The sequence below is a fragment of the Sapajus apella genome, unplaced genomic scaffold (genome assembly GCF_009761245.1).
Source record: "Sapajus apella isolate SASKATOON/1434 unplaced genomic scaffold, GSC_monkey_1.0 scaffold4, whole genome shotgun sequence".
Classification (NCBI taxonomy): domain Eukaryota; kingdom Metazoa; phylum Chordata; class Mammalia; order Primates; family Cebidae; genus Sapajus; species Sapajus apella.
Genome location: NW_022436944.1, coordinates 3,080,812 through 3,094,947, shown reverse-complemented (window position 1 = coordinate 3,094,947; position 14,136 = coordinate 3,080,812). Strand labels below are relative to the sequence as shown.

Below are 14,136 nucleotides of genomic sequence, written 5' to 3'. Positions count from 1 at the left end.
TGTAAAAAGGGGGTACAGGGAACAGAGGACTTAGACAAAGCAAAGGAAGAATTCTGCCTAGAAAGAGAAAGTGTAATATTAAAGTCCAAAATTCTGAACACAGGTGAGTACTTGGTAGTTTACAACACTACTTACATATTAAGAAGCAAGACCGGAAGTGGAAGCATTAGTGAAGCACGGTTTCCAGAAGACAATGAGGCAGTAAAAGGGAAGAATAAAATAAGGAAAGATTGAATCTCCAGTGGTCTCAAAAAGAACAAGGCATGCTGGCCTCCTCCTTTTCCCAACATCTTTTCCCAACTTCTGCTGATGAAAATCTCCCTCTATCTTAAAAAAAAAAAAAAAAAACCAAGACAAACAAAAATAAAAGAAGCTGGGCCAGGTGCAGTGTCTCAAGCCTGTAAACTCAGGACCTGGGAGGCTGAGGCAGGCAGACTGCTTGAGCTCAGGAGTTCAAGATCATCCTGGGTAACATGACAAAACCCTGTCTCTACAAATACAAAAATTAGCCAGGCACGGTGACATGCACCTGTAGTCCCAGCTACTTGGAGGACTGAGGCAGGAGGACTGTTTCAGCCCAAGAGATCAAGGCTGCAGTGAGCAGCTTGAGCAATAAAGACCCTGTCTCAAAAAAAAAAAAAAAAAAAAAAAGGGGGGGGGGAGGAGGGGGAAGAAGGAAAGAGGGGAAAAGGAGGTGGAGGGGGAGGAGGAAGAAGAAAGAAGGAAAAGGCCACCTCTATCTACACACAGAAAATGTCCATCAAGTAGAAAGAAAATTGACCTGGATTAAACCATGGTGATACATATCCTATTGGACTCTGAAATTAAAAAATAAAAATAAAAACTTAATGGTTTATAGGCAAAAAAATGAAACAAAAGCAAGAGAATTAGACTGACAACAGACTTATCAAAAATAACATACAAAGCAGGCAACAGTAGAGCCATGTTTTCAAGAAACTTAAGGAAAGAAAATGAGAACCAAGGATATTATAAACAACCACAGGATTCTATAAGTATCAAGACTATAGGAAAATAATGTGGAACACAAAAGGGCTCAAAGAATACCGTATAGATGTGCCCTTCCTGAGGAATCTGCTAAAAGATGAACTTCATCTAATAAATGACTAACAAAACTTTGGCAAAAGGATTAACAGTGAGCACTGTATATATTTAATTGTAAAGTTTAGACTGAAATAACGATGTGAACATGGGTAAAATAATATCTAACATTCGATGTTTTGATGAAGTAGAACAATGCAATTTAAAATGTAAAAAAGGGAGAGAAAAAGAGAAAGTATGAATGAGAACACTGACCATCATTTAGGTAACAGGCGAGAGTTAAAGGATCTGTTTTAAAGACAACATACCTGATATTAAAAGTTGAAATTAAAAAAAGCATTCAAAAGACTTTAAAATATTAATACAAAGCAACACTGGAACAAAAATGTAAATCTTCCTCACAAAATACTGTAAAAAAGCAGAAGCACACCAAATCTTGAAAGATACACAGTAACTACGGCATAATACACACAACAATTATAACAAACAATATAACAGAATACAGAATTAAGCCCAAACATGACAGTCATATCAATAAATGTGAATGGGTTTAACTCAAGGTCAAAAGACAAATTTCAGAAGTCATTAAACAAAGCAAAGAAGGATATTTTTATAATATTAAAATCCACATTTCACATTTAGGATGTAATAGGCTATACCACAACACAGCAATATCTGCATAAAACAAACTACAACAGATGCAGAAAGAACAGAGACAAACATGCTACTAAAAGGAGACTTTAACACACAGTACAAGAAGACTGGTCAAGCAAACAAAAAACGAAGTAAAGATATATAAGAGCTAAATAACAATAAAATCGATGTTACATCCTAATAATAGAGAATGTACAATCTTAAGTATACATACATTCACATGTATATTTAAAATTTTTGAGCATATTAGGGCACAAAGAAAATATCAGCAGATACTATAAGGTAAAATTATTACAAACAATACTGGTGATCACAGTGCAATTAAAATAGAAATTAAAAATAAAACCAAAAAGGCCCTTCCACTTGTAAATGAAAGATATTCTGTTAAACTTAGCTCTTGGTCAGAATATGAAATACAAACAAAAATTACATAATTTCTGAAAAACAATGGTAATATATCTATGAGATACATTCTAAGCAGTAATCAGAAACTGTCATAAATACCTGTATCAATAAAAACTAAATTCTTAACTTGAAAGAACTAGAACAAAGTCAAATGCAAAAAAGTCCACAGAAAATAAAAACAGAAATTGAGACAGAAAATAGAAAAACAGTACATCAAATTAATGAGTAAAGTCTTGAAAAAAAGCAAAACAATACAACAAATGATTTGCTAATTCAATCTTTTTTAAAAAAGGGAGAAAGTGCAAATAGAATAAAATATAACAAGGGAGAAATAACTATTGATATAGAGAATTTTTTAAAAAACAAATTACTTCAGTGGAAACACATTTGAAAACTAAGAGGAAATGGACAGTTTCTTAAAAATACACAGTTTAGCAAAGTGATCCCTGTAGAAACAAAAAGAATTTAAAGAAATCAATTTAAATATAAGAAATAAAGTTATCAAGAAACTAATTCCCAAAAACACCAAGCCCACATGGTTTCACAGGAGAGTTAATCAATTTGATTACAAAAGAAAGAGTTTGCATAGCAAAATAACACCATAAACAAAGTCAAAATCACGAAAACGAAAAATAGTCCTTAAAGATGGCTAACTTCATAATAAAAATGCAAATTAAAGCTATAATGAGATATTACTTCCCACCCATTAGAATGACAGAACTTCAAAGCTTTACAGTGTATCCATTGTTAGTGAAGCTGCAGGGGGAAACAGTATCACACATTGCTGGTGGAATCTGACATGCCACAACCTTTTTGGAAAGGCAACATCTAACAAAACTACACATCGATATATCCTTTGACTTGGTAATCCCATTCGAGAAATGTACTCTAAATAAAACATATGTAAGGAGATTCATTGTATCATTATTTGTATTTTGGTAAAATATTAAAAGCTACCTAAATGCCCATAGAAAGTAGATTGTTGAGAAAAAAACTATGGCACCTACATGCCATGGAATACTACAAAAGAAAGTGTGTGAGAGATTGATCTCTGAATTTACATGAATTTATGGAAATGGTAATTGAAAAATGTAGTATATATAAGAGCATGTATATGAAACAGCTAATAAGCACAAAAAATGCTCAATATCATTTGTCAGGAAAATGCAAATTAAAACTACAATGAGACACTACTTCACACTTACAAGAATGTCTATAATTTTCAAAAGCCATTAACACATAATAAGAATGTGGAGAAACAGAAAACCTTAATACATTGTTGATACGGATGTAAAATGATACAGCCGCTTAGAAAAGTTTTGGCCATTTCTTATATAAATATAAATTTACCTTACAACCCAGCAACTTCACGCCTACCCCAAAATGAAAAGCCACTTTCAGAGATTTGCACGATTATGTTCATAGCAGCATTATGCACCATTGCCAAAAAAAGGAATCAAAAGGTCCGTCAACACATAAATGAATAAAACATACCATAGTATATAGTATATAATAAAATACCATTCAGCAATAAGTATACTGACAGAAATGCCCATATATTCTATGACATAGATAAACCTCAAAAACATTATGCAAAAGAAGCCAAATTGAAAATATATGATTCTGCTTATATAAAATGTCCAGATAAGAAAAATCTATAGGGGCTGAAAGTAGCTAGTGGTTCCTTGGAGCTGGAAGAGGAAACAAGGATTAACTGTAACTGAGCATATTTTATAGCAATGATAAAAATATTCTAGTAAGACTGTGATCCAGTTATACAATTCTGTAAATTTATCAAATATCAGTGAATAGCATAGACAACATTTTATAGCATTAAATTATACTTCAATAAAGTTCAAAAGGACATAGATGCTAATCTTATGGTATGCAAATTATGCATCAATAAAGCTGTGTTAACAAGTGTATGTAAGGTGACCTGCCATCCCAGCTGGCCTCCTTGTCCCAGTTTTAGCACTAAAAGTTCTGTGACCCAAGAAATCTCTCAGTACTAGGCAAACTAAGATGGTTGGTCTCCCTTCAGGTATGCTACCTTTTGTGTAAGAAAGAAAGGAAAGAGGAAAAAAAAAAACCATACATTTATTGTTTTCCTTCATAAAAAAGAAACCTCAAAAACCAAAACCAGTGATGTTGGGTACCTACAATGGATGGGAATGGGGCAGAACAGACATGAGAGAAAGTTACACTTCTGGGTATATAATTTAGTAAGGTTCTAACTTCTAGAAGCATGTTATGGCTCCATTGATTTTTTAAATAAAATTAAATCAACAAGGATGAGAGGGGGCTTGGAGAAAGATTTTAAACCTGAAATTGAAAAAATGAACTCAATTGTCTTTTAAATAACATAATCACAGTGAAGGATAAAAAAATACAAATAATTCATAAATGCACAATGTAGCCATTATCCTTAAGCTTGGGCAGGATATAGGTAGGGAACTGCAAATAATCTTATTTTTACAGCAACATAGGCAAAAGTAATTCTAAAATTGTTTCAGACATAGGATAGAGTAAATAAATCAATTTATTTTTGAGAGGAATCCAGGATTTTTGAGGAAGAAGTGACATAGAAATACGAATAGGGGGCCAGGCGCGGTGGCTCACGCCTGTAATCCCAGCACTTTGGGAGGCTGAGGCGGGTGGATCACGAGGTCAAGAGATCGAGACCATCCTGGTCAACATGGTGAAACCCTGTCTCTACTAAAAATACAAAAAATTAGCTGGGCATGGTGGCGCGTGCCTGTAATCCCAGCTACTCAGGAGGCTGAAGCAGGAGAATTGCCTGAACCCAGGAGGCGGAGGTTGTGGTGAGCCAAGATCGCGCCATTGCACTCCAGCCTGGGCAACAAGAGCGAAACTCCGTCTCAAAAAAAAAAAAAAAACGAATAGGGAAATGAGAAAGAATCCTGTGATAATGGATTGAAATTGGAGGCACTGGTGTAAACTCATTTCTGAAATCAAATATAACATGTATATTAGCACATATAAATGCTATCTGGATATGCATATCGAGTGCTAACGTATAGTCATGCCTTTATGGGGGATTGGTTCTAGGACCCCCCCGGGATACAAATATCTGAGGATGCTCATGGCCCTTAAACAAAATGGCATAGTATGTGCATATAACATATACACATTTTCCCATATACTTTAAACCACCTCTAGATTACTTATAATACCTGATACAATGTAAATGACATTAGCTGTTATATTGAATTTTTAAATTTATCAGGCCGGGCACAGTAACTCACACTTGTAATCCCAGCACTTTAGGAGGCCAAGGCTGGCGGATCACAAGGTTGGGAGTTTGAGGCTAGCCTGGCTAACATAGGGGGTTTCAACCCCCTCTCTACTAAAAATACAAAAATTGACCGGGTGTGGCAGCAGGCACCTGTAATCCAAGCTATTTGGGAGGCTGAGGCAGGATAATGGCTTGAACCTGGGAGGCAGAGGTTGCAGTGAGCCAAGATTTCACTGCACTCCAGCCTGGGCAACAGACTCATCTCAAAAAGATTGTATTGTATCTTATTTAGTTGAATATTTTTTGATCCCCAGTTGGTTGAATCCAGGGATGTGGAATTCACATATGCACAACCTATGGACACAGAGGGCCAACTGTACATATGACTTTTCTTGTTCTGTCTACGGAATAGCCTAGAAACAGATGCCCAGTAGCAATGAGCACATCCAGCATCCAGATCTAGGTATCTAATATTCCCTGGGGTTCTATGGAGAAACTGCTGATTCTAGATCCCGGAATATCTTCTATATAATGTAAGAAGTACTTTAAACAAATGACAGAGGATGACACAAGGATATGGGAGCCAGCTCAATAGTTTCTACCGTGCAAATCTAAGGCAACTTGAGCATCAAAGTAACTATGGTAAAATTAATTAAAAACCACTGGAAAAACATTAAAAAGGATGAGTTTATATCAATAATAGATGTAAAAATGAGGTGGCTATAGATGGATGAACTGGAGGGTAAGGGGAGAAAAGAGGGCTACATAAAATATTAATTGCCAACTGGTACATGTGAAAAGAATGCTGAAGTTGGAAATTGAATAATCAAGAATCATCAGTGCATGCTAAATCCTGAATGAAAATGTTGTTAGCATAGACTTAAGAGTCTCCCACAGATTGCTTATTAAGTACAAGGTAAAACACAGTAAACTACACATTGGAGAAATTGGACACTACCTTAATCAGGTGATCAAAATTAACACCACTAGTAAGATGGACATTGTGTGCCCCCAGGGTCATACCATAATGACACAGTACCATCAACAGAGTATTCTCACCAAGAATGCGTAACTTAAATCCAATTCAATGCTATAAAAGACCAAGGTGGCCATGGAATTAATTCAGAGTAAAGGAGACTTAAGGCAGGGCAAACAAAAAAGCAAACAATAAAATGAAGAGGGTAAACTTTGAATAGTTGAGTCTGGGTAAAGGACCTACAGATATTCTTTGCACTATTCTTATGCTTGCTAATTTTCTGTAAATTTGAAATTTCCATATAAAACGTTTAAATTAAGACAGTCTGATAATGAGTTGTCAACCTGTTTTGCCTAATAAGGTTTTAAAAAGTCATTTAGAAAAAATTTACTATTATATCGTTTATTTAAAAAGAAGTGTGGAAGGGGGTATTTTAAACATCCAAAACAGCAGTAATCTCCATGAACCTTTAAAAGGAATACGGTTAGATTTATGAAAAAATAATCATTGTTCTAATTTTTCTCATTTTCCTGTGGATCATGGATAGGGTTCTCAAATTGGTGTTTGGGAACTAATACCCTAAACAAGATATATTTTCAGTAATAGAGACAGTACAGTTCAGTGAAAAGAACATGGACTCTGGACACAAAAACTCTGGCCCTAGCAGTTACCAGCTGTGTACCCTAAGCTCTGTCAGTTTCCTCAATGGTAAGATAGCTAAATCATAGGACTGTTATTCCTCCTCTTCCTTTCCTCTGAAGCCACTTTTCTTTACCGCAAACCCAGCCCTGTTGGCAGAATCACAAAAGAAACTAAAGTATTATAAGAATAAGCCTCCTTTGCGAAGGAATATTTTGTGAAAACAAGTCAGAAATAATGGATAGTGGAATGAAAATATGAAAGGCTTATAAAAACAGGTGATTTGAGGCACCTCTAGTAGCCAGCTGAGTTCTCTTAAGGAGGGTAAAGACAGGAGAATCAATGACGATGTTAAATGTTAGATGATGTTAGAAATGATGTTAAAAAAAAAGTCTGCTGCAAATAAAACAGGATCTTTTCTTCTTCCTGTATCCACAAGTCTATTCAGCAAATGATCACTCATCTACCGCCAAGAGTGAATGATAGCTTATGCCAAAAATAAATAATAAAGGTCACCATTCTACTTGTTTTACTGGCTACATATCTTTGAAGAAAAAAAAAGTCAGTATAATGTTCATTAGTTAAGAGATTTCATCCAATTGCCTATGGTTTTTTGCTCCTTTCAACATATTTTCCATATCCATTTAATATGGTGCCAATGACAGTTCTTTAAAAATCTGTTTTTTAAAATGGAGAAAAAATAACAGTTGCATAACAGCAAAAAGTATACTGCCAACAGAAACTTAGTTTAACATTTAAAATCTTTATAAAAATAAGCAAATTCTGATTTCTTCCCTTTTATCATAATTGAAAAATGAAACCACTTAACATGAATACTTGATACATAATTTCCTTAAAACTGCTCTATGGTGAAATAAAACTAACTAGTTGAAGAATGTATAGAATATTAACACGACAATTTCAGTCCAACTGTTGCTACAGCTTCAAATTAATTGTGGCTATTTTGGGGGAAAAAACTGTGCAAAGCTTATGAGCGCCCCGTATATGAAAGACTTAATTTTTCAGCGGAGTCAAATCTACATTTGTCACAAGAGTTGAAATAGTGGCATTATAGTGTGAAAGCACTAGAAAATGCCATTTCTTATAACAACTCTTTTAAAACAGGTTGGAAATCATATAAAAATACTCAGTACCTTATATGTAATAATTAACAAAAATATTTCCATTGACTACTTTTTGTCCAAAGTGAGTAAGGACAAAAATAGAAATTCTTGTTGATTTATTATTTGATGATGATAAACTGCTGATAAGCTCCCGTTAGAAGTTTTTTAGACATTATACCAAGTTGTCTTGGTCTTGTGACACACACACACATGCATTTTTTTTTTTTCAAGTAAAGAAATGTTTAACAGATGTAAACTATTTATTGAATATTTGCCACCAAATATTGTTAAATACATTATCTTGCAGCATATCGCTTTCAAGTTAAAATGTCAGAAACAAACACCAATATTTACAATTCTTTTAAGGAATGTTATATAATGACACATTAAGGCGTAAATTCATTTGGCTTATAATTCTTGAAAGAATGATAATAGCAAAAGTGATGCAAAATCTTCAGTGTGAGATTATGATTAAGCTACATTTTACAAAAATATGGTGTAAGATGGCAATAATCCCATTCAACATCCTGGATTAGATCCCTTCAGGAGGGACTGATAATTTATACAGTCAAACTTTAAAATTTACAGATAAAGGCAGTTCAATACTGCCACTGAGAAGTACATCTCTTAACATATACAACTTTCAGGCCACAGTTTTGAAGGTCTGAAGTATTAAGTTGGTTTGATGAATTAGTCGGTTGGCACTTATGAACACATTTATTGCCCTGTTTAAAAAGAAAAGAATAAGCATTAATTTCAACCAAAAAAAAAAATCACCCTTTAAGATTTATACTATTAACAGTAGCAATAAAATCAATTTAATAAGAAAAAAAGACAAATTAGTACAGAGTATTAAAATTTTTATTCCAATTTAGGATTTCATAGCCTTGCATCATTTTAAACTAACTAGGAATTACTGCCCCCTGGTGGTTCTGACTGGCAATAAAGTATGGGAGGGCTGCTAATGATAGGTTAGCACCTCAACAACCCCAGTTCATTTATAGATGAAACAAGTTAACTGGCCAAAAGGGGGATTCAGATGTGGTCTCCAGCTGTGGCTTCATAGAAGTTAACAAGTAAAATCTAGCAAAGTATCATAATCTCAAAATCTTGTACATTAATTACTTCTAATCTGATTCATCCCAATCTTTTTTATCACCTTCAAAAAAAAAATTCTAAACTACAAACTACTTTTACTATAAATATACTTTTAAAACAAAATAATCATGCAGTTTCAAAATCTGGGAGCTGACAACATATAAAAATACATTCTTTAAAATTGGCTTTGTGCTCCACCACATTCTCCTAATGGCTCATCTTCATGTGGCTGGAACAGAGAGCTGACACCCTATTCCCACTGTGGGGGTCTTAACAGTCTTGTAACTAGCATGTACCTGCATCCTAGACATTTCTCAAAAGAGAAGGCCCAGGGGCCAGGCGCCATGGTTCATGCCTGTAATCCCAGCATTTTGGGAGGCCCAGGCAGGCGGATCACGAGGTCAGGAGTTGGATACCATCCTGGCCAACATGGTGAAACCTGGTCTCTACTAAAAATACAAAAATTAGCTGGTTGTGGTGGCAGGTAGCTGTAATCCCAGCTACTCGGGAGGCTGAGGCAGGAGAACTGCTTGAACCTGGGAGGCAGAGGTTGCAGTGAGCCAAGACTGTGCCACTGTACTCCAAATTGGTTGACAGAGCAAGACTCCATCTCAAAAAAAAAAAAAAAAAAGAAGGCCCAGAAATAAATAGCTGAATCAATGCAAATCCATGGCTTAAAGATCAGGCTCTATCACTAATTTTCTGTTTTGAGGAGACATAAAAAACTCACAGCACATTATTCATACACAAAGAACTGGAACCTTAAAAAGCTACCAAATGGAGAGAAAGTAGTAGCAAGGAGACTGAATTATCCATATTTGGAGTAAATAATTTCAAATTAATGAAAATTAGGCTCTAAATTAACGTCTACCTTTCAATGTGCTTATTCCATAATAGTAATTAAAATCAGAAATAATGATCCCATCATGTAAATTATTCTTTTAATATGTTTTTGGTTATTTGGGCTTAGCATAGATTAAAGTTTATTTTCAAAACACAACTGCCAGCTTATTAAGTCATCAAGGAGCATGTCCCTTAGACAAACCTATGTACGGAACATCACCATAAAACAATTAATAAAATTTAGCTCGATATCTCTAATTCACAATGTAAATATTTCAAGATGTTTGAACTGTTAAAAATTAACATGTTGGACTCTGAAAATTAACAGAGTTCTACTTAATGTATTTTTATCATTTTTAAATATTACTATAATGTAATGATATGACATGAATATAGAGATCTTAAAACCTGGATAGTAGGATGGGATGACTGAGGTCTCTATTTAGATTACTTTTCTGACTTTAATCAGTGTCAAAAAATAATCTTGTTAAAAAAATTCTCACATTTGATTTGAAGTGCAAATAACTATGTGGCCGGCCTCTGCATCAGTTTACACATTTTATATATATATATATATATATATATATATGCATGTCTGTATGTTAAAATATATAAAATCTCTTGGTTTTTTATAGTGCATTACAACCAATTATATGTAAATTTAAAAACAATGTCCAATTTACATTTTAGTACATTTCCTACTTTATAGAATGATGCTGTGAAAGCCTCTTACTAGGACAGTGAATCAAAACCCTTACAGCACTTTAAAAACATCTGGCGCACTTTTATGTAACATCTAAAGCCTGGCTCCACGCCAAGCCAACTGAATCAGAATCTCTGCAGGTGGGGCCTAGGCAATAAATTTTTTAAAAACTGGCCTCAAGTGACTCTAATGCATAGGAAGGATTGATAACTATTGCTTTAACTTTAGTACAGTAGTTCTCAACACACCTGTGATGTCAGTATCATCTGAAACTTTCTAAGAAATGCAAATTCTTGGGCTCCACCCTAGACCAAAGAAATCAAATTCTGGAAGCGTGACCCTTGAGCAATTTGCAATTTGTGCTGTAACAAGTCCTTCAGATGACTCTGATGCTACTAAAGTTTGAGAACCATTGTTTCAGGAGTGTATAAAGTAGACCAATACACTAAAAATGCTTTTTACATTTTTAAATGCTAAAAAAATAAAAATATTATCGGACAGGTAAAAATTATTTCAAGATACTGACATTTGAATTTTGTATAAAGTTTTATTAAAACAGTCACACCTCCTTGCTTGTACACTTGTTTGTACAAACAAGTGGCTTGTTTCTGTACTACAACAGTAGAGACGAGGTGGATAATGGCAACAGGCCCACCAAATCTAACATATTTACTATCTGGCTCTTTTCAGAAAACGTCTGATAACTCCTGCTCTAGAATGGAGTTATGGCTAGATTAGCGACCATTCATTTTCTATTTTTAATGGTCTGGCTTGATTACCAGTTGCCTGGAATACAAACGACAAAGTAAAAGGGCTTAATTTATATGGTTTTCTTATCATATAAAACAACATAATCTAATTTTAAAAGTAAAGGATAAATTATAGTACTTACTTGCCATCTTTAAAATACGTTTTCAGAGTATCACTGAAACTTTTGGAGTACTTTACAAATTCTTTCTTTTGGTGTTCAAGTGCCTACAGACATGAAATATAATAAGAAAAACATACTAAATAAGAGACATAATCACAAAAGCCAAAGGCAAGGACAGGAGAGTACACAGAATATGGAATGCATGATGCACTTTACATGAATATTACTAATAGGCAACAATTATTTATTAAATTATTAAATAATTAAATCATTTTTTTAAATAAAAAGGCATATTTAAATTCAAGGATAAACTCAATGGTTAATGACACAAAACTATTTCCAATAATCAATCTTATGTTTAAATCGATAAAACAACTAGGCATAAACCAACATCTAGGGTGTCAACTAGGAAGGCTTCTACTAAACATACCCTGCGGTTCTGGTATTGATATTTCTTGAAGACATTATTCACTGTATCAAGAAGTTCTTTTATTGCACTAGCTATATCCCTGTTGGGAAAAGAATAAAGATTATCAGCTCCATTTGAAAGAAAATTTGTGAAAGAACATCAGCTATATTTGAAAGAAATTAAGTACACTCAATCTAATCACAGCACACAATTATCGTAAGTACAATCACTTCATCAGAGCCAACCTCTTGGCTAGCTGGTTGCAGTGGAGGTTTTAAGCCTGTATCCCTCTGTAATCCTAATTCTCTTGCATCACTAACCAAGGTTGCCAACCAACACCCACTTTCTCCAATCAATCACATTTCATTCAGCATTCCCTACTCAAATTTATAAAAGGATTACCATTACCTATGCCTGTCCTTTCCCATTTTAAAATTTTTCTTTCCTCTAGCTAACGTAGCTAAATTCAAGTTATCATATTCTCTACTTTTGTTATTTGAACAATTAATAACAATTTTATGAAATTCTGCATTACATATACATATAACTCAATTCTGTATTTAACAACACTGATGCTAGATACCTATTAGTTTTGATGTTTAACATAAAACAGTTCCTCCTTAGAAAATATTCCTCCTCCTTTACTCTTTTATAGACACTATTAGGTTCTACCCAGCCACCAAATATCCTCCTCTTTCAAGCGCTTGCTGTCAGTCACTATTCTCCTTGGAAAATATATTTAAATTACTGGGGAGACAACATCACAACATTCTTCTACTTTAACCTTTCCAGAAATCACTCTTTGACTACATAAGCATCAACACCTTCCTCCCATTTCTAAAGAAAGAAAAAGAAGAAATCAGTAATTCTCATTTGAGTTAACTGCTCTTCCTGTCCATGCACCATTTTTTCTGAACTTTTTTGCCTTTATATCTAGCCCCTTTTGATTTCCATTCTAACCTCATAGCAATTTTTTTGTCAAACTGTAATGTAATTCTGCATTCTTAAATAGTCTCACATTCTCTAAGACAAACCTTCTTTTTCACGTCCATTCGCTTAGCTGTTAAGTCACTACAAAAACCTATTCAAATGCAACTGTGAGGAAATGAGTAAGATGTAAATCTGCACCACCCTAAACATAACATTTTATTACTATCATTAATTAAAAATGTCAGATTTCAGTTATTTCGTATTGAAACATTTCAGCACTCTTATTTCAAGGGGAGAAAAACCTCAGTGTCCAGGTTTCTGTATGCATGTGTGTGTTTCCCAGCATATTTTTCAGTAAATAAGCATGTAGAAACTTGAAGGATTAAAAGCATACAGAATCTTGATATAAACAAGTATTTTAGATTACTCTGAAGTAGTAATTACATTTTCATTAATTATTTCAATAACATTTTACTTATTACCTCTCGGGTCAAACACGTACTGGGCTGAAACCTGAAAACATTACGTATTCAACTAGGACAATAAGTCTTACATAAATGTTGTCTGTCCAATTTTTTTTTTGCCTCTGGTTTAGTAACAGCAGTTTTTAATTAGATAACTATTCCTTTGTTTATGGCTTAAGCAAGTTGAATCTTTGTATATTGGTGTGATGGACATAAACCTACGACTGTTTAACAAAATGCTATCATAGGACTATTATGTGAGAAAAATTGCAGTTTCAACAAAAAAGTTAACTGTCTAAATGTGCAAGTTTCTCCAAATCCACAATGGAGTTACTTAGAATGGAATACAATGGAGCAAATTACACAGTGATCAGACAGAAGTTTGTTGCAGTCTCACTTTGTGGTATATTTCAGTATTCTGCTAAAGAGGAATAAAATGGGTTTTCAGGGGTAGTCATCAAGATGAACATATGTTTCATATACAATGACAGTGGCTGTATTCTACAAGTCAAAAGAGTGAGTATGAAACATTTTGCTCCACACACCTAGAGAGACTAAAAGATGAGAGAAGAAGGGAAGGTTTTACTGGACAAAAAAAGAGAGACCTGCTGATAAATATTGGAAATCTCCACTTTAAAAGTGGGTGGGGGACGAACAACTCTGCTGATGAGTCAGGTTTGAAAACCTGGAGCTAGGGTTTAATGC

General features: G+C 34.2%; 1 protein-coding gene across 3 annotated transcripts in view; it reads right to left on the bottom strand.

Moving 5' to 3' along the window:
* Nucleotides 1-8,349: 8,349 nt before the first annotated feature.
* The window catches only part of PDCD10 (programmed cell death 10), a 59,704-nt gene continuing 53,917 nt past the window's right edge, over nucleotides 8,350-14,136 (bottom strand). For 2 of the 3 annotated variants that reach the window (XM_032261339.1, XM_032261344.1), the window contains exons 6-8: nucleotides 12,059-12,137; nucleotides 11,650-11,732; nucleotides 8,353-8,838 (exon numbers count right to left, since the gene is read on the bottom strand). In XM_032261339.1, coding sequence (XP_032117230.1) covers nucleotides 8,757-8,838; nucleotides 11,650-11,732; nucleotides 12,059-12,137 — 244 coding nt within the window. In that variant the 3' untranslated portion in view covers nucleotides 8,353-8,756. Of the gene's footprint in view, nucleotides 8,839-11,649; nucleotides 11,733-12,058; nucleotides 12,138-14,136 lie in introns of all 3 variants that reach the window. The other variant, XM_032261328.1, reaches the window with a different exon arrangement.